General features: G+C 32.6%; 4 protein-coding genes across 12 annotated transcripts in view; 2 read left to right on the forward strand and 2 right to left on the reverse strand.

Annotated features, from left to right (window-relative positions):
• Nucleotides 1-56: 56 nt before the first annotated feature.
• On the reverse strand, nucleotides 57-10,142 carry LOC111697691 (39S ribosomal protein L39, mitochondrial). 8 transcript variants are annotated; one of them, XR_002764362.1, is made up of 15 exons: nucleotides 10,032-10,142; nucleotides 8,175-8,249; nucleotides 7,097-7,164; nucleotides 6,402-6,465; nucleotides 5,477-5,577; nucleotides 4,883-4,984; nucleotides 4,377-4,451; nucleotides 3,369-3,429; nucleotides 3,282-3,313; nucleotides 3,055-3,148; nucleotides 2,131-2,178; nucleotides 1,744-1,801; nucleotides 978-1,045; nucleotides 409-804; nucleotides 57-153 (listed from the first exon to the last, which is right to left on the reverse strand). XR_002764362.1 is itself a non-coding variant. In XM_023467780.1 (14 exons), the coding sequence occupies exons 1-14, from the start codon at nucleotides 10,119-10,121 to the stop codon at nucleotides 685-687; spliced, it is 1,056 nt and encodes a 351-aa protein (XP_023323548.1). In that variant the 5' UTR covers nucleotides 10,122-10,142; the 3' UTR covers nucleotides 57-684. The 8 variants fall into 8 exon arrangements, 1 of the variants encoding a protein (XP_023323548.1); XR_002764361.1 differs by having other exon boundaries at nucleotides 57-167; XR_002764360.1 differs by having other exon boundaries at nucleotides 57-171.
• Nucleotides 10,143-10,567: 425 nt separating this feature from the next.
• Nucleotides 10,568-16,419, reverse strand: LOC111697693 (probable tRNA(His) guanylyltransferase). Its single transcript, XM_023467784.1, has 9 exons — nucleotides 16,285-16,419; nucleotides 14,980-15,043; nucleotides 14,572-14,643; nucleotides 14,091-14,184; nucleotides 13,593-13,672; nucleotides 13,253-13,332; nucleotides 12,720-12,770; nucleotides 12,051-12,178; nucleotides 10,568-10,742 (listed from the first exon to the last, which is right to left on the reverse strand). The coding sequence occupies exons 1-9, from the start codon at nucleotides 16,394-16,396 to the stop codon at nucleotides 10,647-10,649; spliced, it is 777 nt and encodes a 258-aa protein (XP_023323552.1). The 5' UTR covers nucleotides 16,397-16,419; the 3' UTR covers nucleotides 10,568-10,646.
• LOC111697692 (condensin-2 complex subunit H2) overlaps nucleotides 11,345-25,555 on the forward strand; it is a 35,836-nt gene continuing 21,625 nt past the window's right edge. For both annotated transcript variants that reach the window (XM_023467782.1, XM_023467783.1), the window contains exons 1-2: nucleotides 11,345-11,351; nucleotides 19,080-19,084. The gene's annotated coding sequence lies outside the window, so the exon portion shown is untranslated. The remainder of the gene's footprint in view (nucleotides 11,352-19,079; nucleotides 19,085-25,555) is intronic.
• Nucleotides 18,392-21,457, forward strand: LOC111697694 (protein transport protein Sec61 subunit beta). The gene is made up of 4 exons (XM_023467785.1): nucleotides 18,392-18,499; nucleotides 19,387-19,507; nucleotides 20,851-20,914; nucleotides 21,303-21,457. Exons 1-4 carry the CDS (start codon nucleotides 18,493-18,495, stop codon nucleotides 21,390-21,392), a joined length of 282 nt encoding a protein of 93 aa, XP_023323553.1. The 5' UTR covers nucleotides 18,392-18,492; the 3' UTR covers nucleotides 21,393-21,457.

Here is a 25,555-nt window from a genome sequence, read left to right on the forward strand (position 1 = left end):
AGAAGTAAATTGAGTATTTAATACAATATCAATAAGAATGTTAATATTATTCCAACAAATTTGACCTTTTTGTATGAGCATTGAGACAAAATTACTTCATATGAACACACTTGGTTTTCAAGGGACTAAACACATTATTTTAGGACACCATTTCTTTATAGAGTAGCCTGCCTGATTCACAACAGTACCATTTAACCTGCATCTAAACAATATTAGGGAGATATCGTCGTTTTCTCCAGATTACAAGTATTAAACACTGCAAATAACATAGTTAGTTTGCTGCAAAAAAATACTCAGAGAAACCACAAATAAAAGTTGTAAAATTTAGAAAGAAAAAGAATGATATTAACTTCATTTTTCCTCAGACAAAACTAACGTTAAAAGAATACTGTTCTGAAACAGGAATACCCCTCTCCATTGATCTTAAAGCTGTATTTTCATTGATTAGATGGAAGTTATTTAGCCAAAATGTCTAGGTTTTAAATGTGGAGGTTTAACCAAGGTTTACAGGTGTAAGGATGAGGTTGAGTTTACAGGTTGAGTTGCAGAATGGAAGGAAGAGGTTTACGTTTAACTAAGGTTTACAGGTCGAGTTGTATGTCATCTTGCAGAATGGGAGGATGAGGTTTAACTAAGATTTACAGGTCGAGTTGTATGTCATCTTGCAGAATGGGAGGATGAGGTTTAACTAAGATTTACAGGTTGAGTTGTATGTAATCCTGCAGGGTTGAGCTGAGCTGCTCTCTCCTCCAGTATGTGGAAAGCCACGTGGTTCAGGTACATATCCTTTGGCAGTGCTACACCCTGAAGTAAAAATATGATAAGACCTCGTAAATAAAATCTGAAAATGATCGAATTGTACCCCAGGGAAATATAAAAAATGGATAAATTGCAGTTTACAGTACCTTAAAGGCTTTTGTACTGTACTGCACTGTATTGTACACTAAACTGTACGCCGTAAAGAAAGACTACTGTACCTGGAATCTGTACATAGATACATTGTTATGTGATATTTTGTGGGCAACGGGCACTGTACATCTTCGCCCTGAAAACAGAAAATACATTCGTCTTAATCAATCAATCAATAAAGCAATCAATAAATCAAGCAATCAATAAATCAAGCAATCAATCAATCAATGAACTAGTTTGTTTGACTAATCGTTCGATCAGCCAATCAAAATATTAAAAAATTTATCGAAAGTAATTTGACAAAACCTTTCACTTTTCAGCACTTAATCAAACATTTTAGCAACTATTATTATCATAATTTTTATTACTAAAAGATAAACATTTCCGCAATTAACCTGTCATTGAAAACGTCATTTTCAGATAAAAATATCAAAAAAATAAAACATTAAGAATTAACACACGTGACTATAATTAATAAATATTAGATGACTGAGAAATTAAAAAAAATCAACGATATGAATAAATAACAAACTAAATAAATAACTAAATGAAAAATCAACGAACTGAATAAGTGAAAAATCAACGATATGAATAAAGAACAAATTAAATAAATAGCTAAATGAAAAATCAACGAACTGAATAAGTGAAAAATCAATGATTTGAATAAATAAAAACTGAACAAATAACAAATTAAAAATTAACAAACCGATTATTTGCAAAAATAAAAAATAACAATTTTAAAAAATGGCGAAATAAACGAAGTAAATGAATTTAGAAGATATAGATCGGACCAATTGACGAATAACAAAATAAAGAATAAAAAGTACCATTTACCTAAGAATTTGGTGCTGCCGACCATGGGACCACCAGAAATATCCACGTGATCTCCAATCTAAAAGAAGTATTAATGTTTTATTTCATCAAATCTAAAAAATTAACTCATTTAAAAAATGAATGAGTGAATTATCATCAACTACATTTGAAGGCCTTCTAAAAAGCAAAAAAAAACTGATACAGGGAGAAACAATTTTAAGCTTTAACTCTATTTAATAAACTAAATATTAAAAATTACAAGCTATTAAAATTGGGAAAAGAAATGTTTCTAAATGCTTATGAAATCAAAAAAGCAGGTCGAACTCTATGATTTCTATTGTACATTTTTAAAGAGAAAAGCAAACAATTAACATTAAAAAAAAATTTCTTCTTAATTTAATGCTATACCTTATATAATGTTATCTTATTTTCGTAGTTCTCCGCAATATTTGGGATCTAAACATGCAATATATTACACTTTTCCAATTTTTCAAAACGATAGTTTTCATTTCATAACGATAGTTTTCAATCCAAAACGATAGTTTTCATTCCAAAACATTCGTTTTAATTCTAAAACTAATGTTTTCAAAACGATCATTTTTACAAGAATCGTTTCGTTTTTTTTAATAACTATCTGTAAATTGTCCAAACTGGCAAATTAGGGGATGGGGTTTTTTTTTTGAAGTGGAATAAAAAATGAAAAGCGTAAGTATTATGGTCAACCTTAAAGAATGGTGGTATTGTGAAAACTATCATAACTTAGTTTCATCCCTTTCAAAAACGATAGTAACCAATTACGATCGTTTTCAACAAATCGTTTTCTTTTCTTAACGATGAAAAAATCATGTTTAAAAAAACGAAACGAACGTTTTCCAAAAAAAAATACATGTAACATATTTTACATATTTGTGATTTTTTTATGCAATTTCCCTCTTTCTACATTGATTTGTATGTGTACTGGTAACTTATATTACTGATTAATATTGTCTTCTTACTTTTAATTTCCTTGAATATAAATATCTTCATTTCCATGTAAATATTTATTACTAGTTATTGATATTACCATATGTTAATCTACCAATTCGTACCAGTTAAATTCTGTAATCATTGTCCCCCGTCCCCCGTCCTTGTCCTTGTCCTTGTCCTTGTCCTTGTCCTTGTCCTTGTCCTTGTCCCCAGTCCCCTGCCCCAATTCCCTGTTCCCTGTTACGTCTCCTGTCCCCTGTTATTATTATTATCATCATTATCATTATTATAATCATCATTATCATTATTATAATCAACATTATCATTATCATTATCATTATAATCATCATCATTATAATTATGAACCTGAGCCGATTTATATTTGTTATCTTTAAACATCTCTGCTGCCAGCTTAGGGTCAACCACTAGCCGCTCAAAGGGTAGGTTTTCCTCTGCCAGTCTAAAGTAAACAAATGCAGGAACAGAAATAGATAATCCACCAATTTTAAAATAAATTCTCAGAAAGAGAAATCTTGGATTTCGGTATTACCTAACTTAGGAAACAGTTTTTAAAATACTAAATAAAAACCTACTTGTGCATTATTGAAGAAAAAACCATCATCTCCTGAAAATAAAAATATTTCAAAAAATGCGGTTTTAATTTTTCAAACAAATTTAACCTGTTTAGTTGGTGTCCAGTCATGGCCTAACTTAAGATCAACGTCGCACACAAAACTTCCACTAAACAGAGGTTTACATATTTTTATTATTTACATCCCAAGAGTTAGATTGTTGCAAAATTATCCACGAAGGGGAGAAAAAATTATAAAAGCTTTTGAAATAACAATTGACTAGATAACTTAGTATGGAAGAAATTGTTAGAATTAATCACTTTAAAAGCTAGTATTTACGACGGTATTTCCTAATTATGGGTACCATTGTGAATCATGGCGTTGTGACATTTCATAGATAACAAAATCATAGATAGGACATTTCATATATAAAGACATTTCATAGAAAATGACATTTCATAGATTTAAAATAAAAAAAATCTCCTCTGTCCATGAAAAATTTTCTCTGTCTATGAAATGTATTTTCTATGAAATTTCCTAACTATGAAATGTCCTATGAAATGTCTGATCTATAAAATGCCCTATCAATGAAATGTCTTTTCTATAAAATTTCATATCTATGAAATGTCCTATGAATTAAATGTCAGATCTATGAAATTTCCTATCTACGAAATGTCTTTAATATGAAATGTCCTATCTATGAAATGTCTTATCGATGAAATGTCCTATCTATGAAATGTCCGTCTATGAAATGTCTTTATATGAAATGTCCTAGCTATGAAATGTCTTATCTATGAAATGTCCTATCTTTGAAATGTCCTATCTATGATATGTCCTATCTACGAAATTTCCTATCTATGAAATGTCCTATCTATGAAATGTCCTATCTATGAAATGTCCTATCTATGAAATGTCCGTCTATGAAATGTCTTTCAATTATTCCTAATTATGAAATTCTTATCTATGAGATGTCCTATCTATAAAATGTCCTATCTATGAAATTACCTATCAATGAAATGTCACATTGCCGTGAGTCGGGCATACCATTATTAAAAGTTGCAACGACAGTCCTTTAAACAGAAGTGATTATATGAAGCTTGACTCTCTATTCTTTACCTCGCCACGTTGGGAGCAGGAAAACTGTGAAGCTCGACGTAAATGTCGTCTTTGAATGCTCTCTCTACGGCAGCACTGGAAAAATTGTTGCTTTGTAATTATTATAAAAGAACGAACTGTGAAGTTCGGTACGTCGCTCCTAAAAGGTTCCAAATGCATATATTTTTTTTAAAAATGGATTTTCTGAATATCAAACTTGAATTTCCCAAATATCCAGACCTTCAACTTAAATGACTTAAATGGTTCAAATTTTCGCATATTATTTTGCTAAAACTTGAATCTTTTATAGAAAATGAAATGAAATGAAAAAATTATAAAATCTCTCTTTTTATTCAACAGTTCAGATTTGGGTTTCGTGAACAAAAAATTTGTTAACAGTTATTTGTTGATATTTTTACCCGTGGAACCGCATGATTTTGCGGATCCGTATCCAGGAAGCCAAAATTGTGAAGATCCAACGGATCAAGGTCCTAAGCACTGAACAACGATAACAACAACCCCTCTACCTGAGCATAAAAGAGCAAGATCTCCAAAAAGCTTTGTTGACATGAAATGGTTCATCGCAGTGAAAATGTAGAAGTTTTAGTGTACAGTCTTCAACCAGCGGTCTACAATAAAATATATTTTATAGAGTTAAATTATAAAACATCATAATTAGAAGTTGAAAACAAACCCTATCCCTTCTCCAGTTCATTTCATTTTAGTGCAGATCCGGATCTGGATCCTGGATCCGCACTTTAAAAAATGGATCCAAATCTGGATCCGGGTCATGAACATTTCTGATCTTTAACCCCCAAAACCTAATCTGATTTCTGAGACGTTAACAACTACTTAGTAATTTAGGGGAGGGGGTCCTAAAATTTTACGTTTTTGAATGGTATGTTTTAACCTCCGCCCCCCCCCCCCCATAGACGATTTTTTACGTTAGGGAAACAATAAAAAACTTCATTTGGTTTTTCCATTTATAACATTTTGATCTTTTATTATTTAATTTTCCTTTAAAACAAAATTATTTTTCTCTGACGGGGGGAAGAGTGGGAAATAATTGTTTGACAAATTTCAAATTAAAAGTTGCCCCAATGGATATCGAGATGAAGTACCTGTTCATATCCCAGAGCTGACCGTTTACCAGGGCCAATGCAGATCTATCAATCAACATCTCCCCCAGATGCTGGCACACGTTGTACGGCGTAGATAGGTTCTGTTCAAACATTTTATTTTGGCTAGCGGAAAATAGTAATAAATAGAAACTAACAACAAAAAAGATGTGTGAAATTGTAAAGTTTAAGAACCGTCTATATAAACGCTTTAAAAACTAACTCTCTCACGTGGGGTGGGAAGGCAAGCCGAACCCGTAATACCTCCATCCCGCAATTTACTTTTGCCGGAAGATATATGGGTGAGACTAAGGAAGCACTACGGGTAAGCCCGTTGCCATAAGTTTATTTTTGTGTGTAAAATTTCGGGATGGAGGCTATACAGGGTGCGGCTTGCCTTCCCCACCCCAAATCTCTTACTCTAATACAAAAAAAGGAGTCCTCCATTTTTTTCATTAAAAAACTTGTTAAGTATGGCAAAAAAATTGGTTGAAGTAGATGGGGACTGGGGAGGTTATACGCGCCAATCATAATCCAGGAAATCATCCAAAGGTCGGGAAAACTGGAATAAAATGAAACAATACAAGTCCTGGATCAGAATTTAAGGAATTTCAGGAGAGTGCCGAACTGCCTGCTGGCATGCAGGTTCAAATCCAAATCGCAGATTAAAATCCTTCCTGACTCTTAAACTTTGAATCGGCGCGGTGGTTCAAATTTTAACCGGCAGTTGGTAGTTCAACGATGTAGCTTAAATTCATTAAATTCAGTTGTTGTTATTGTTGTAGCCATTGAACCATAGTAGCGTATATGGACATCGCGCACCAGAGAAGTTTATTACAACAGTCTCATGGACCTGCAATCCGCAAACTTCGCCCCCTCGTTATCAATTAGCAAAGAAGTAAAATTTATTAATTATAAAAATACAATCCTTGTTCATGTACAGCAGCGCATCCTCAGGCTGTCCCTCGTACTGTACTGCGATCTTCTCTATTCTGTACAATAAGAATTGAATTAGAAATATACATATACATACACTTAAAAATATGAATTTGTTTGGTACGGTGTTCCTAAAAAGTTTTAGTTTACAAAGTTTACAATCTTTATATGAAAGATTAAATATTTGCAATAATTTTTCATAAAAACTAAAGTTCTTCACCTTCAGTCAGTGCTTAGGATCCATTTAATTTTGATGCGGATCCAGATCCGGATCCTGGATCCGCACTAGAAAAAAAGGATCCGGATCCAATTCGGATTTACGGAATTTTTTTAACAAAAAAATAATTTATTGTTTTATTTTTTTTCGCTTGTTTTTATCCTAAAACTTGATAAACCAGTCAGAAATGAGGAAATTTTTATAGTCTCTCTTTTTTCAAAAGTTCAGAACTGGGGTTTAGGAGTAAAAAAGTTTTTTTTTCAGTTTTTGGTTGATATTTTACCCCTTGGATCCGGATCCGTGGATCCGCATATTTTTGCGGATCCGGACCCAGGAAGCCAAAATCTTGCGGATTCAACGGATCCGGATCCGATCCTAAGCACTGCCTTCTGTAAACTTTGCAAAATTGCACCCCCCCCCCCCTCTCCTCATTAAGAATCATTTTATTGCGCCCATGATCACAATCTCACCTGGAAACTAAATTCATTTGTCTTTTCTTTTCAGCGTCAAACATATTCATTCGTTTCATCCGAACCATCTTAACGAAAACGTTAAAATTTAAACCAAATAATAAAATTTAAAATCAAAAACTAAGATTATAGAAATTCAAATTTTTATTTATAATTTATCTTAATCTTTTTCTTGTAATTTGATCTGTATTTAATTAAAGGGACTGTTTTCAAGGGACTCCAAATCAAAAGTTTGCATGCCTGATTCGCAAAGGTACCCTCTTATATTTTATCTGAGAAACAATATGGAATGCATTGTCCTTTGTCTATCGTCAACGAATTCTTCTCATTCCATCTTGAATTCTGATGCGTAAATTCGAAAGTTACTCTTGAAAAAACCGTTCATTGCCTGGTAGATATTCTTATAATGGACTTCTGAGATTCACCAAAGAAGAAATAAGAAAACCATAATTGAAAAGTATTGATACAGTAATATCCACTTAGACTGACAAATATAAAATGACTTAAAACAATAAAAATCGCATAATTCAACAACTTCTCTACTTTTAACTTCTTCAATACTACTAAACAATTATTTTATATTCTTTATTTGTTATGAATTTATTTATGAATGATCTTAGAGAAGACATTCAATGTCCTTTCTCCTGAATGCCGAGATTTGCGCCCTCCATCTTCCTCAACATTGACTCGTCCACGTTCAGAGCAAGTCATCCACAACATTCATCAAATCTTCAAGGATTTGGGCTGATACCGATTAATATGAGCCATTCCTTGCCCTCATGAGAGAAAAATTCAGACAAAAAGGTGAATTCTCATTGAACAGCATCACATCACCTTCAAGTCCAGGCATAGTTTAAACTTGTGGAAAAAGCTCCAAATGCAAGTTTGCGGATTTTAAAATAAATTTTCTTGGATTTTAAGTCAAATTATAGTGTCAGTCTAAGTGGAGCATACTGTAGCTTACTATTATAGAAGATTTAAATGAAACGTTGTGATTCAGAGCTTGACATTCGTTAAGATTACGGATAACTTGAAATTGTGCCAAGAGTCCCTTTCCAGAGATAAGAAATAATCCGACCTTGTTCGTTAAATGGGTTGTTTCAGACATTTTAGAGGCTTGATGCACACATCGGTTCTGTACAAACAAATAAACCTGAAAAAGTTCGTTGTAATGATGTAGACGTTATGTACAGATGAATATAGCTAAACCTGTTTAATTGTTATATACTTGGTGTATTATGAAGATATTATGTACTGTACTGTACTGTTATGTACTATGAGCTGTAAAACTGTTATTTAATTGGGGGTGTTGTAAAGACATTCAGTACAAAAAATTAGTTTAGATCGATTTTGGAACAAAACTTGTAAGCTAGAAATTCTAAGAACTTTGCCAAAATAAAATTTAATAATCAAATTTTTTAAAGATCAGTTGAGAGCTATTTTAATGAAATAATAGATCAAAAAGTCAGAAGTCAAATATAGTGGATATCTGAATGAAAAAATTACATCGATATGTGTGTCACAAGATGCATGTCAAGGTAAGCTATTGAATACTTTCTTAAATTCTTAATATTAATTTTCTTAATATTTTAAATTCTATGATTTTTGGCCAAAAACTTTTTTTTCTTGACTCTACCAAATGTTCAATTAATACTAATATCAGTTTTTTGTCTCTAATTGGGAAACCACTGTTAAAAGGGTTCTGAATTCATGTTTGTAGACGATGATACTTTTGACAATACCCTCTAAAATAATGTCGGTCTTACTGTGACTTTTAAAAAAATCTTTTTTTCTTTTAATAGCTCTCAGCTAGCCATTAAAAAATGTTTATTATATTTATTATATTTATTATTTTCTTATATTCCGAAGATCGACCCACCCCGATGTAGATATCAATACAAGATACGGTACAATAGTGGCACGAAAAGTACATTAAAAAAACAAAGAAATATTATGAAATAACTTTTTGAAACTATAGTGTATATACTTTATCATTATTACTCACTTAATCATTATTACTCACTTCATATAAAGTAATCATCGTGCTATAATGTTTAATTAGGTGTACATTATAGCACGTGTGCTATAAAGTTTTAATTGGTTCCCGGATTTTCTCCAAAAAAAATAGGATATTTCCAAAATATTTTTTGTCCATTGAAATAAAAACAAAATTAAAATCAACTTTATATTTTGACTTCTGCTTTGTTTCAAAGCTTTTTTGATCTAGAAACAGCCAATGAAATTAAGTACACAAATTTTTCATAAAATTACTTATAATACTATTATTTTGGAAAGACGTCCTATACAGTTTTTGACTTAAATATTCTCCATATCTCGACGGTTCTCGCCTTTCAGATTATATTTTGTCCCTCACTAAAGCTAGGGACAAAATTAAATCTTAGAAGAAAATTTCTGTCCAAAAACTTTATTACACTGCAAACCAAAATAACAGTGTTATAAATAGTTATTATTACACTTTCTTTTGATTTGATTTGATTTGATTTTGATTATTCCACGGTTTTTCTTTTAATATTATAACAATAATTTTGATTATTACACTTTTTTCCTACGCATAATATACCATTAAATACATTTTTATAGACTGTCATGAAATCCTTTATCTAGCAGATGAAACATTTACAAAGTAAAATAAGTTAAAATGTCTTATTCTCCAATTTTCCTTACAGAATATAGGGTCTGTAAGCATAATTTCATGTGACTCTATGTAACGATGCTTTATCTGCTTTAGCATGAATTCGAAATCTATAATTCGAAATAATTTTGAAAACTGATTTATTTTCAATTGTTTTTTCTCCGCAAAAGTGACTTCAACGCATTTTAACTGCTCTGCAGAAAAACAAAAACGAATGATGGGTCACTTGAAATTACGCGTACGCCGTAGTCTCTTTAAAATGGTGTGGATTGAAAATATCACCTGCTGATTATTATCATTGTTGCAAAAAATACTTGATGTCAAACAGCGACGGGAAAATTCTGAAGCAAATGATCTGCAATTAGACAACATGATTCTGAAAAAAATAGGAAAATTGAAAAAAGTTGAAATCTAAAGGAATACTGTAGAATGCAAAAAATGAGTGATTCATGAAATTCAGTTTTTTTTCTTCAAATTGTTACTTTAACCATTAAACTATTCTTAACAAAGTTGGAAGACCTCATGTTAAATAAAACCCCAAGACAGCATATTTCAAGCAGTGCTTAGGATACATTTATTTTTTTGATGCGGATCTTTTTTCAATAGTTCAGATCTGGGTTCGTTCTGAGAGTGAAACATTTTTTTCAGTTTTTGTTTGATATTTTGCCCCTTGGATTCGGATCCAGGAAGCCAAAATCTTGCGGATCCAACGAATCCGGATCCTAAGCACTGATTTCAAGGATATTAAATTTTGTTAAAGCTTCACAGGAAAAAAAGCCATCATTAACAAACTTTTTATTACTAAAGCTCAAAATAACAATTCATGAACCCCCTCCCCTCCCCCCCCCAAAAAAAATTGTGAATAGACTAAAATAATATGATTGTATGTTCAAGCTGTTATAAATCTCTGTAGGGCACAAGGAGATGAGGGTTTTCATTCCAGAAATCATCTCCTATAATATCACAATCCAGTTCCACAACTTGGGTTCGGGTCTGAAAAAAATAAAGTAAAAGAACAACAATCATGGAAAGAAGATAATGATTTGGTAAAAAATTCATTTAATTTTGATGCTAATCCGAAATTGGCTCCGCATTGGAAAAAAATGGATCCTGATCCAGGCCATGAACATTAATTTTCAATTTTAATTAACATTTGCAGAAATATAACAAAATGTCTTACTTGTCACCGGTTCTTAACTGAATTTTTTTTAAAGCAGAATGGACTTATTTATCTTCTTTTTTTCCGCTTATTTTTATGCCAAGCTTAATGAACCATTGAGAGATCAGGAACTTTTTAAAATCTCTCTTTTTTTAACGGTTTAAATTTGGGTTTTGGAGAGTAAAAAAGTTTTTCTGCATATTTATGCGGATCCGGATCCAGAAAGCAAAAATCTTGCAAATCCAACGGATCCTGATTCTAAGCACTGGAAAAATAATGATTACATTACAATCAGAAAATAAAAAAAGATTTATGCCTAGAACCCAATTCATTTTGATGCGGATCAGTTTTCCGGATCCTGTATAAAAATGGATCTGCAGCCGGCTTATAAGTAGTAAATATGTTTTAACGTTGCTAATTTTCTTCTTTTTTTGTTCACTTCTGTGCAGAATCTTGATACTATTCAGTAATCAGGTAGATACTAAAGATTTTTGATTAGTTGACACTTTAAATTTGTGTTTGAGTGCAAAAAATATATTCAATGTTTTGTCAAGTGCTTAGGATCCATTTATTGAAATGAAGAAATGTTAAACCGGATCCAGTTAATGAATATTTTGCATGATATCTGATTCTCAGATCGAATCCTAATCACAGAATAATGTTCAATTTTTGTCCACAAATGATTACTAATTTTAAAAAATGGCGCGCCATTTAAGAGCGTAATAACTTTTTCCATTGCACTACATACTGTGATTAATTCGTGAAAATCTTAGGTCGGCAGCTCTTAAATTCTATTAGATAATCGCCTCCTAAGAACTGCTAAAGAAAGTAAACATTTTTTTATGAAATTATCATGATAAAATGTCTTAGGGAACTCAGATACTTTGGAATTTTTGTAAAAATGTTTTTTAAATATGAGTAAAACCTTTTTTGGAGGTTTTTGGAACTTCACTCAGTAAATTTTTGAAATTTCAACGGCTTTAACTATTTTAGACATTTACGAAAAAAATTATATTTGACATGATAAATTCATAATTTTTTTTTAGCTCTCTAGGGCTTCAAACTTTTATCAGCGTTAATATCTAAAATTTTCGAGATTATGCAAGCAAAAAATTGAAACAAGAATAGAAATCAAATATAACCTTTGTCTCTCCGTTATCCATTGGTATCGTTTGCTTCCGTTTTATTATTGTTGTTCCTTTCTTCAGCTGATCTGGTTCCTTATTGTAGTTTATACCAAACTCAGAATACAATATCTCATTCTTATCCCCTTAATACAAAAATATGTTTATACCAAACTCAGAATACAATATCTCATTCTTATCCCCTTAATACAATACTATGTTTATCCCAAACTCAGAATACAATATCTCATTCCTATCCCATTTTTACAATAATATGCTTATAACAAACTCAGAATACAATGTCTCATTGGAAAACTATTTTTGGAGATATGGTGGAAAAAAAACTAAAAATTGGACATCAAAAGGCGAGAATTCTTATCCCCATAATACAGCATTTTTTGTATTTCATCAAAACTTAGAATACAATATTGTTTTTCAGCATAATTAACAAGACAATTTGTAACATTACATGGGAAAACTATTTTTGGAGATATGGTGTAAAATTTTTATGATTGGACATCAAAAGACAAGTTTCCTTTGTTATACTTTTAACCCAATATTTTATCTATTTTCCGCAATGCACAAAAAAACTTGTAAAAAATTTGTTTGTCACTCGCACACATAGCAAACTTCTTTAAAAAAATAGTTTTTAATAGAATATAAACATTTTCTAGAAGCCTAGCATACCTGATACGGTTCCTTTCAGCCGTTCCTGAGCCTGCTGAGTAGAAAGACAACCTTAAAACATAAGCAAAAAAATTAAAAATAATATAAAAAACTGCTTTTAAGGGAAAAAGAGAACTGAATTCTCACCCCATACTCTACAATTACATTTTCAATCCTAATATCCAGTTTTATTATTTTCAATCCAAATATCCATTTTTATTATGTGATCTGGTGACATTTCTAAATATCATTTGTCTACATCAGAATAATCAATCCTTTACAGATAAGGTTAAATACCACTAGCATGTCCGTAGCGCTTAATGTTAATAATTATTTTTCCGACCCCATTCAAGGTTAACAATATCATTGCAGGAATGTTTTAGAAAATTTAATTATTTTTCAAAAAATACGATATAAAAATTCAAACAGAAAATTCATCAAATTTTTTAAAAATTGACCAAAATCTGGTGAAAATTGAGGTTAAATACAAAATAGAGAAAACAAAATTTGTTTAACAAGTTCATCAAAAACAGCGACTTTATAGAATTTTATACCTTTGTTTACTAGAGTCCAGAATACTGTGTTGTACAGATTATTAATATGACAATCTGCTTGTCGCCAGCATAGATAATCTCTACACAAACAATATTTATCTTTAATTGGAATTATTTGACACGCGCAAGCGCCACATTTTTACCTAAAATAAGTTACAGCTTTCTGTGCGTGGTAAAATTACTTTGTCACGCATTCGTGTTCTAATTCGTGTATTTCTTCACTCTATTTCCATCCTCAGGACCCCCCCCCCCCCACACACTATTACAGGTTAGGTTAGATAATTCTAAAAGAAAAAGGTGGGGGGGGGGGGCACGTCATATATTAAAAAGTTAGTGGTACCTAATATTTTTTTCTGATGGATACAGTACGGCTCTTCCATCAAAACAGGGCGGATACTTCAAACTCTTGTCGGGGAAAAACTTCAACATAACCAACAATGATTTTAATAGAAAACTATTAGTATTAGCGACTTAGATTCTAAAAACTGACAAAAATTGGCATAAACTAAAAATTCACCAAAAAAGTCATTAAACACTTGCAGCTAGATCAACGAAAAAAATTTAACACCTAACTTAAATCTCAATGATTTCTTTTTTGAGAGCTTTCTGTTTTTTTAGGTTGATATAATGCCCTTTATTAAAAATAGATAATCATAATATATCCTTTCTATAAAAATGTTCTACATTATAAAAATGTTTTCCGTCTATGAAATGTCTGTGAAAAGTAATTTCTTCATGATCATTTAATATGACATGTCCTATCTTTGGGGTTTTTTTCTTCAAAATGTCTAAAACAAGAACAAAAATTTAACTTTCTTGATTATCATTGTGAGGTTTCCTGTGGCCAATGAAAGACGTAAGATGCTGCAAACAAACTTGAAATATTTGTTATTAGTTTAGAACCTCGTCTGCTGTACACTGTACTGTCTTTTCTATTCAAACATACTCTGTGTTTACAAGTAAAGGTTGTACCGTACATTAAACAATGCTTCTACTTGAACGTACATTAAACAATACTTCTACTTGAACGTACATTAAACAATACTTCTACTTGAACGTCTTCTACTTGAACGTACATTAAACAATACTTCTACTTGAACGTACATTAAACAATACTTCTACTTGAACGTTTCAAAGTTTTTAAAAAAGCATCTAACATATGACTTTCATTTCTAAGAACTAAAAGATGATAAATTTCCGCCAAAAGATCAAAATTCAGAATTGTTAACATATTTATTTAAATTCTCTGATAACAGTTAACAGTGGGTAGAAAATTTAGAATTTAAAACATACGAGAAAATACAAGAGGAGTATGATTCCTAAAGATGAATGAGTATTCATCCGATTGTCCGTAGGAGAGTATTATCTCGTTAAAATCATCCATAACAGCTCTAGGCATCCGTCACTTTTTACAAAGGAAACAAAGATATGGGTAAAAAATATAATTTAGTTCTAAAGTTCAAATTTAGCATCCGAAAGCGAGATTTTTTTTACCGTTTTTTTATTTAATATTTTACACTTTGGATCTGGATCCGTGGATTTGCAAATTTTAGCGCATTCGGATCCGGAAACCAAAAATGTTGCGGATCCTTCGGATCCGAATTTTTCGCACTGATTTCTTTGCACATTGAAAACGATAAACTTAAAAGGTTTTATTGTTCATTGTAAATACTATAACAAAAAAAAAACTGAGAAAACTGTATTGTTTGAAAAAATCTAAAGCTTTCCTGGCACACTTATTCATGAGATTCAGTGCTCTCAGATCATTAGGCTTCTCAAACCCATGTGCATCTAAATATGAATGAATTTATAAGTGTTATACAAAGTATGGAACTCTGCTAAATATAGTTTTGTCGATCGAAAGGTTAATTAAAAAAAAGGAAAAACATTAATTAATGTAGATATAGTTTAAATTAAACATTAAAAAACAAACTTTTGAGATGGTTAAGAACGACTATCATTTCATTTTGATTTTGGACACTTTGATGGCGTAAAATCCTATTTGAATACAGAAGTAAGTTCATCCAGATGAACCAAGAGATTAAGCCAGGAAACTCGACTTTTTTCATATGTTCAGGTCTAACTTTTAAATTGAGGGGTGTACACTTTTAAGAATTACACCCCGGAGAGAATGGGGTTGTCTGAATTTGGGCAAAAACAAAAATTGCAATTGAAAAAGTTTTTTCATCTTGTTTGCCTAAAAATTAATTTATTTCATCCTAAAAATCATTTAATTTCTTCATTTAAGTGAAGAAAACCATAGCAACAATGATTCTTTAGGAAAATATACACCCGGCTCCTTAAATTAAGTTAACATTAATATTTCAAAACTTTTCAACATTTTTTCTATTTAACAATTAACTGAACTTAATTGAAAATGTGTTTAAATGTTTCGAATATTCTTTGCCTGAAAAATTATTTCATTATCCGACTTTTCTTTACCTAAACTTGTTAAAATGTCCGACTAGTCTCTACCTAAAAACTTGTTAAAATGTTCGACAAGTCTCTACCTGAAAACTTGTTAAAATGTCCTACTAGTCTCTACCTGAAAACTTGTTAAAATGTCCGACTAGTCTCTACCTGGAAACTTGCTAAAATGTCCGACTAGTCTCTACCTGAAAATTTGTTTAAATGTCCGACTAGTCTCTACCTAAAACTTGCTAAAATGTCCTACTAGTCTCTACCTGAAACTTGCTAAAATGTCCGACTAGTCTCTACCTAAAAACTTGTTAAAATGTCCGACTAGTCTCTACCTGAAAACTTGTTAAAATGTCCGACTAGTCTCTACCTGAAAACTTGTTAAAATGTCCTACTAGTCTCTACCTGAAAACTTGTTAAAATGTCCTTCTAGTCTCTACCTGAAACTTGCTAAAATGTCCGACTAGTCTCTACCTGAAAACTTGTTAAAATGTCCGACTAGTCTCTACCCGAAAACTTGTTAAAATGTCCAACTAGTCTCTACCTGAAAACTTGTTAAAATGTCCGACTAGTCTCTACCTGAAAACTAGTTAAAATATCCTACAATTCTCTACCTGAAAATTTGTGGAATCCCTTTCCGTCTATCCTGACTACAATCCAGGTGTTGGGGAGCAGTTTATCCTCCACCTCCATTCCACGCACATATTCAAACTTACTCTTAGCCATCTACACAATAAATCAATTAACAAATCAATCCATCAATCAATAACACGATCACTCAACTGATTAAGCAAACAACCAATCAGTCAATCATCAATCAAAAAATCAATTAAACAACAGGCCGATCAATTAATCAATCTTCCTTATAAAGATAAAGGGGAAAATATACTATAAAGTCATTATCAAAAGTTAAAACTTGTTTGATCTTTTTTTTAAATGATCAATTGACCTAGTTTGTACCAATTGACCCCGTCATGACTGCATTTTCATGGTAAATCATTAAATATTAACTTAATAATATTTCTTTTCATAACTTCAGGGTTCAGTGGGCAACCTGTATAGAGTTTATTACAGGATGGAAGGGGGGAGGGGTATGTCTAAAAAGCGTACCTGTATAAAGTTTATTACAAAATGAACATATGGTCGAAGCACCCGGCCCCCTAGTCTAACCTAGCCTGTCCTGGCCGCAACGCTCGGCCCTTAAATTGTCATAACCTGAACAAACCCGGAATTCATACAAATAAATATTGTTAATTTTGTTGAAAAATACTGGTCATGTACAAAATTAATAAGGGGGTCGGGGGGTGGGGGGTCAAAAAACGTTCTCTACGACAAATCCAGAAATCAATTGCTGCGAACATTTAAGTGTGGATTAGCTGTAAATGATTCATATTAAAGGGAGTGTTCGCGAAAAATGAAAGGGGGTATAGGCTTAATGCGATAAATAAGCGCTTTTGATCGCTTCTAATCTTACTTCTATCTGTTGCGTCTATAAGTAGAAAATTGTTAAAAACGACTACTGAAGAACGTTCTTCGGTATTAGTCGTTTTTAACAATTTTCTCCTTATAGACGCAACAGATAGAAGAAAGATTAGATGCGAACACTCCCTTTAAGACAGCAAGATCACAAGGATCTGCAAGGGACACTGACATGCAGAGGCGTACTCATGTGGAGAGCTATGGGGATCTCAACTCCCCACCTGGATCATTAAAATCTCTTGGTTCCTTAGGTTATCAAGCCCCAATGGGCACCGAGTTCCTCTAGGAAACAAATACAATACTACGCCCCCCNTAGCCCATCCTAGCCGCAGCGCTCGGCCCAGAAAGTATCTTAACCTAACCTAACCCTAAATAACAAAAAATAAATAATAATAAATTTGCTGAAAAATAAATGGTCATGTACAAAATTGATAGGAGAGGGGGGGAGGGGGGGGGTCCAAAAATCGTATGCTAGGACAGACCCAAATCGTATACTAGGACGGACACCAAAATTGAAAGGAGGGAGGGCCAGGGGGAAAATTCCAAAAAGCGTACAATAAGAATTAATCTTATCTATCCTAGAGAACGATTTAAGGACCCACTCCTATCAATTTAGAACATTACCAATTTTGGAACCATTTATCATCATATTTATTATTATTTTGTTTCATTTTAGGGTTAAGAATTAAGCACAGACGATTTTTGGCCCGATTGCTGCGGCTAGGACAAGCTTGGGCCGAGCGCTGCGGCTAGAACAGACTAGGACCGCGCGGCCACATGTTTAACTTTGATCATGCACAAAATTAATAATTGGGGGGCCAGGAAGGGGGTCCAAAACTCGTTCTCTAGGAAATCAACGAATTAATAATTCTTGAGTTCTAATTAACTCTAAGATTACACTTTTCACCAATTCTAATTTAATTTTAAGAAAACGTGAATTAAAAAAGTTTAACTAAGAATTAGAATAGAGTCAACATTAACAAAAAAGGTTTTGATTGAATAATTAACGTTTTCTTTAAGTACTTTTCTGTGGACGCTTTCAAATAATAGAATGAAAACACGTAAACACGGCGAAAATATAAATTAAGTACTCAAGTTTTGAGCGCGGCAAAATGCGCAATTAATTCTAAGAAGACGACACTTCTCCAAACCAAATATATTTTGTCTGCTTCAAATTTACTTGTAACCTTCCCCCTGATTGGTCCCCGGTGTTCCAACTTGGTAGATTTTAACCAATGAGAAAGAGCGTGGGATGAGTGACACGTCTGACGTTGAACTTGCAGACGGTATCCGAAGGAAAACACTGACATTACATCTTCTATAGTGAACACATCAGAGTCAGAATGCCAGGTCAAAAAATATATTAGATATTTTTATGGTTTCTCTTAGTTTCGGATTTAAGTGAATATTGGGTCTGTCCTAGTATACGATTTTTGGAAGGATGGAAAGTATTAAAGGGAATGAATAGTAGGATGGTAAGTATTAAGTGAATGATTGGATGATTGAAAGTATTAAAGGGAAATTAAAGTGAATGAATAGTAGGATGGAAAGTATTAAAGGGAATGAATAGTAGGATGGTAAGTATTAAGTGAATGAGTGGATGATTGAAAGTATTAAAGGGAATGAATAGTAGGATGGAAAGTATTAAAGGAAATGAATAGTAAGATGGAAAGTATTTAAGTAAATGAATTCGTAGAATGGATCAAGTAATAAAGGGAATGAATAGTAGGATGGAAAGTATTAAAGGGAATGAAGAGTAGGATGGAAAGTATTAAAGGGAATGAAGAGTAGGATGGAAAGTATTAAGTGAATGAAGAGTAGGATTGAAAGTATAAAGGGAATGGAGGGCAGGATGGAAAGTATAAGAGGGAATAAAGAGTAGGATGGAAATTAAAGGAGTGAATGAAGGGTAGGATTGAAAGTATAAGAGAAAAGAAAGGAGGGGGATGGAAAGTATGAAAGCATAAGAGGAAAGGAATGGTGTGATGGAAAGAAAAGGGTAGGATAGAATGTGTATTAGCAAAGAAAGGGTGAGATCGAAAGTATAATGGAAAAAATGTTGTGATGGAAATATAAGATGGAAGAAAGGGTAGGATGGAAAGATGAGATGAAAGGAAGGATAAGATTAAAATGTTAAAGGGAAGTAAAACCAGGATGAAAAGTATGATTAATTATTTGCTCAAGCTATTTGTTCTAATTCTTTCCTTCAATTTTTATAATTAATCTTAATCTTGTAGGACCTGCTGCAAGTAATACAAATGTTGGGGCTGGTTCCCCACGAACAGGTTCTTCTCCTCGGGCAGGAGGTGGAGGTGCCGTTAGACAGAGGAAGGGTGCATCTACCACTACTACAACTAGGTTGGTTACAACATCTCTTATATGAAGGAATATTCCAAGGTTGTGTAATAAGGTTGTGCACTCTCGATGCTCTCTGATGTACGGAAAATGATGTCTTCCAAGATATTTAAGAAAAAGGTCATATGACGTCGCTCTCACCTCTAATCAGTGTCATATGAGGTTTCATCTATCTTAGGAGACGACATTTTCCGTACATTGGAGCTCATCGAGATTAACCAACCTTATTATACAACCTTGAATTACCCTGAAAGGATGAGACTCAGGAGACGACTGTTCGAAATTTAATTGTCTGTTACCTTATAGTCATGAATTCCTGCCTCTAAACTTTTTTTCTTTTTATTTGATAATTTTTAATCTCAAACAACCAAATGATGGCCATTCTAGGTAATACTTCAAAGAGAATGGGAATTTTTATATTATTACAAGCCTGGAGAATTAATGGTTAGAGTTAATGTTTATGAGCCCACAGTGTTTCTATCTGCCAGACTTTCCTATGCTTTTTAGTAAAAGGATAAACAAGGTTTGATAGACTTAGCCGTAAATAACCCAGGAGAAATTCTGCGCCTATACATTTTTCGAAATGTGTAATCTATAATCATAAATCCTTAAATACACCATATGTAACGACCACATTCAAGGCAGAACACTCAAATTAATTATGGGATCTTCATATTTGTAGATAACAATTTTTTATTCTCATCCTTTGTGGGTAACACTGGAAATTGAGTGGGTAGTGTTTTTAACCATTTTGGGATCGCTTTTTTAAATCAAATTTTAAAAAGCCTCAACTTTAAAAAAGTTATGTTGAAGTTCGCTGTTAAAAAGCTTCGCAAAACGATTGTTAAAACTCGTTCATTTTTGCATCGTTTTTGGGTCGTTCTTTTGTGATCTCCTGTAAAGTCGATACCTGTGAACAATAATGACTGATTTTAAACTTAATCAAATTTTACTATTGAAACCGATAAAACGGGGGATAAGGATTACACCCGAAAGACTAATTATATGGGCTTAAATTGTTAAATATAGAAATTGCAATGTTATATACACAGAATCATTCCTATTTCTCTGAATAACTTGGTGTATACCCTACTGTTACATCAAATAAAGCTAGACAATTACTGTCGTCGGCCTATCCCAAAGTTCAATTGGTCCCACTGGAACAAACTAAACAATCGTGAAATAATATTTTTGTTAAATTTTAAAATCATTAACTTCATCAAAATGTTCTTATCCTTAACCTTAATTTATCTTTTATTTCGAAAAAACCTGGCAGACAACGCTTTTTTGAAATTCACATTGAATCAGTTTGCTCCATTAAACAAAATTAATTAGCAAAATTGTAGGGCTGGAGGTACTAGCAGTGGAGGCATGTGGAGGTTCTACACTGACGATTCTCCAGGAGTTAAGGTGAATGCAAATGTCGTCTTATATTAAAAGATTGACAATTCCGTTTTTTATTCGAGTTCGCCAATCACCAACCACTTTCTCAAGTTTATTCAATTCATTGAAAGAAAATTGATCTAATTTTTTAATTACTTATTTTATATTTTATGTTAATATTTTAAAGTAATTAGGAATGTCGTCTTCTTATACAAATTAATAACCTAACTCATTTTATTAGGGTGCGTTTATTCTTTGTTCACTCAAATCAGACATTTAGGGACACCCTATGACCACATCAAAATCTAATCATGAATTCATGACTTACACTTATCTGAGATTTAAATAAGGATTTACAATTCGCGAACGAAGAAGCTATCAATCATAACTTTTTAAATAATACAATTATCTTTAGGTTGGACCAGTCCCTGTTTTGGTGATGTCCTTACTGTTTATTGCCTGTGTATTTATGCTGCATATTTGGGGCAAATATAACCGTGCTTAAACCTATAATTATGGAGTTCTGATATTCATTATGTAAACGATGTAAATATATTTTTGTTACTTTTTCGTGTTTTCTTGTAGATTTTGAGTTTAGAACATGGAATAAGTTCAACTGATTTCTATCCTTGTGAGAAGGTTTAACCGATTTCTTACCGGTCAAATATTATGAAATTTATCATATACTTTCATGTTAATTTTTCTGATTGAACTAAAAGTTAATAAATAAGATAACTGATAAATATTAGGTTAAAATAAGGCATGAGCCCTTAAAGGGACTAAAAGGGTAATTTTTAGTGACCCTTCGAGCAAAGATGGAAATTTCGATTCACATCAGTACCCTTGAAACCTTAACCTAATCTAATCAATTATTTGGAAGATATTGTCTATTTTTCTAAGATTGTTTACTTCTGATATCTTTTCTGGTATTGAAAGTATGATTTTTGATGTTGGTTTGTTCAGGTCGCTTTTTGAACATTTTTTGGCATATTGTAAGGGAAGAAAATGTTTTGTTTAGTGAACATAATTTTTGTTTCAATGTCAATTTTTGAACCTAACTGAAGATATATGCAACAAACCAACGCTCAAATTTTGAACCGAACGGAAGATGTATGCAACAAACAAACGGTCAAATTTTTAACCTGACCGAAGACTTATGCAACAAACCGTCAAATTTTGAACCTGACTAAAGATATATGCAACAAACCAACGCTCTAATTTTGAACCGAACGGAAGATGTATGCAACAAACAAACGGTCAAATTTTGAACCTGACAGAAGATTCATGCAACAAACCGTCAAATTTTGAACCTGACGGAAGTCGATGTAAGTAACAAACTAACGGTCAAATTTTGAACCTAACTGAAGATGTATGCAACAAACAAACGGTCAAATTTTGAACCTGACAGAGGATTCATGCAACAAACCGTCAAATTTTGAACCTGACGGAAGATGTATGCAACAAACTAACGGTCAAATTTTGAACCTAACTGAAGATATATGCAACAAACCAACGGTCAATTTTGAACCTAACTGAAGATATATATGCAACAAACCAACGCTCAAATTTTGAACCGAACGGAAGATGTATGCAACAAACAAACCAACGCTCAAATTTTGAACCGAACGGAAGATGTTTGCAACAAACAAACGGTCAAATTTTGAACCTGACAGAAGATTTATGCAACAAACCGTCTAATTTTGATCCTGACGGAAGATGTTTGCAACAAACTAACGGTAAATTTTGACCCTAACGGAAGATGTATGCAACAAACCAACGGGCAAATTTTGAACCTGACTGAAGATATATGCAGCAAACCAACGGGCAAATTTTGAACCTGACAGAAGATATATGCAACCATAGAGAATAGAATATATAGAGAGGAATTTACTAGAAAAAAGTGTAAAACGGCCATTTTGTTGTACTGTTTCCATACTGCAGGTGTACTTCACATATTTATGCAATATAACCTTTTGGGCCCTGGAATATCATTTTATAGAAAATCTAAAATTATTGTTAAAAGTAAACCAAATTATGAAATAGGCTGGTTTCATAATTGACCAATGATCATTTCACATAGACACTATGCCTTCCACTTTACAAACGATGATTTTCCGTTATAACTATAAATCAAGAAATTCCTAAGAATTTCTCAAGAATATTTCTCAGGAAATTCCTGAGAAATTCTCAGGACTTCCTCACAGAATTTTCAAGTTTCTTTTTTCACCAATGGTGTCTCTGAGGTTCTCTTCTTTTATGCACTGCTCTAACTAAATCTTTTTTTCTTTGCATCTTTGTTGATAAAAAATTGATAATTTACTTCAGAACCATCTTTTAAAAAAATATTTAAAAATTTTAAAACATTTATTTTTTATTTTTTCTTGACAATTCACTTGTCTGATTAAACAAAATACATGACAACTTCAGTAAGATCTAAAACGACTTTAACATTCTGACTTAAGAAGATGGTTATACTTCTGAAAGGTTGGAGGGGCAATATAGTTGTTAAGTTATTCATTACTTTTGATAGTGAATATTTCAAGATATTCCTGAGGAACTCTTGAGAAAATCTTGGGAATAGTTCCAGGGAAATTCCCAGGAATTGGTTCTGAAGACCTTTTTGCTACAAATTTTCTCTGGTTTTTCTGAAGAATAACATGATCATAAAAAGATATATTTCAAACCTGTAATAAAATACAGGTATAGTAAAAATAAAAATAACAATGTAAATTATTTAGTTGAATATCTAAAATATATCTTGCTTGTTTTCTTTTGAAAATACATACCCGGTTTTTAAAGTAGAATTAACTATAGTTGTAAAGTTATTTATGAATTTGATCATTCTGCACGTACTTAGCAAAACGTTTCACTATTTGTTGTTTCTTTGTCAGAGTCGTCAGAGAGTATAGATTTGAACGGATTTGCTTTGGATTGGTCTCCGACTCCGAGGGAGGTTTTGGTAAAGATGACTTAAGGACGGGGGGAGTGGGGTGGGGTGGTTTAAAAGTTGTATTTTTGGTCAACAATGTTATTTGAGTTTTTATTCTTAACAAGAACATCATATTATTTTTGAAGTTCGACTGATGTAATAAATTAATCGATTGATCATAAGTTTTATTGACTGTCTTTTATAATCAAAATTATTCAAAAAAGTAGTTGATTAGTTTATTTATGATTATCTATCACATAGTTTTCTTTTAATACTGAATAAATAAATGTATTTATAATCCAGGAACCAGTCAATCTCCTTCCTAAACACGAGTCCTAGATAATTGTCCTTAAAGTCTAAAAAACAGTAAATGAAAAACCAGTTTCATAACATATTTACCAACTGTGGGACACCCTGTATTATAGGCAACATCTTTTCATTTGCCCTGTTTGGAGTTTATATATAGTGCCGCTATAGTACGTCTTCCCTCATGGTTGCGCGCGTGAGCAATTCTAGACGGAAATCTTTATGTGGTTGTTAATCGTAATGTCTTAGTTCAATTAAAAATATATTAGTTGTGAAGGACTATAGTCCATTTTAACCAATTAGTCCAGTCTGTCAACTCGGTAATGTTACATCGTCTATACGCAACATCCCCCCACTGAACTTCCGATCCCTACTAACTTTCCGACCTGCTGCAATATCGGACCTACGCCAGCTGATTATTTTTGTATTATTTGAGGGTTACAGGTTAGGCTAAGACAATTTCTGGGCCGAGTGCTGCGGCTAGGACAGGCTAGGGGGCCGAGCGCTGCGGCTACAAGTCCATATAGCAGCTGTAAAACCACGTGCTAGTAGGTCGGGTGTGTAGTATAGCGGATTTGGCGTAGGTCAGAAGTGCAGTATAGCGGATTTGCGTAGGTCGAAAAATACACCATCGTCAACTCTCCGGTGTGGCGTTATTTCTGGGTAAACGTTAAATAATGGTAGAAGATTCTACGCAGCAAATTTTCCGCGGCATCCCCGCATATTTTTGCAGTTTGCGGCAATGCGCACAACAGAAATCTGGTATTTTATCTGAAATTTTAAAGTTAGAAATTATATTTATGCACTTAAAATATACACTATATGATGATATATATAATGTGACTACAGAAGTAATTAACTTTACATTAAACTCTCATTATAGTTGCAAGTATCAGAATAAATTAACAATTAACTTACTTAAACTAAGCTGTCCTATCGATCCCTAATGTTAAAACAATTGATTTTACTGTCTGTCGCTCAGCAAAACTTGATTGATTCTCAAATATGAGAAATACTTTCACTTAATTTACTGTTTACATTCACAGAATTGTGCGCGAATGCCGCGGAAAATTTGCTGTGTAGAGTCTACTACCGTTATTTAACGTTTACCCAGAAATAACGCCACACCGGTAAAGTCGTCTTTCCATTTTGAAACTTGAAAAATTCGCGGCTTTCGAGCTAATTCTTGAAAACAAATATTTGGCGGTGGTGGGGTACTGATGCTGGTTGCCGCTTGCCGTTGCACAAATTACATTACTTTTTTTATTGCCTGTGATGAGCTTTTTTGTCACAACAGTATTAGGGTCTGTGGTATATTCCTAGTATACGATTTTTGGACCCCTCCCCAGCCACATGTCTTACATTTAAGATCCAAGTATGAAGTTGATAGGAGGGGGGAGGGGGGGGTCCAAAAATCGTTCTATAGGAAATTA

This window comes from Eurytemora carolleeae, unplaced genomic scaffold (genome assembly GCF_000591075.1).
Source record: "Eurytemora carolleeae unplaced genomic scaffold, Eaff_2.0 scaffold253, whole genome shotgun sequence".
NCBI classification, from domain to species: Eukaryota; Metazoa; Arthropoda; class Copepoda; order Calanoida; family Temoridae; genus Eurytemora; species Eurytemora carolleeae.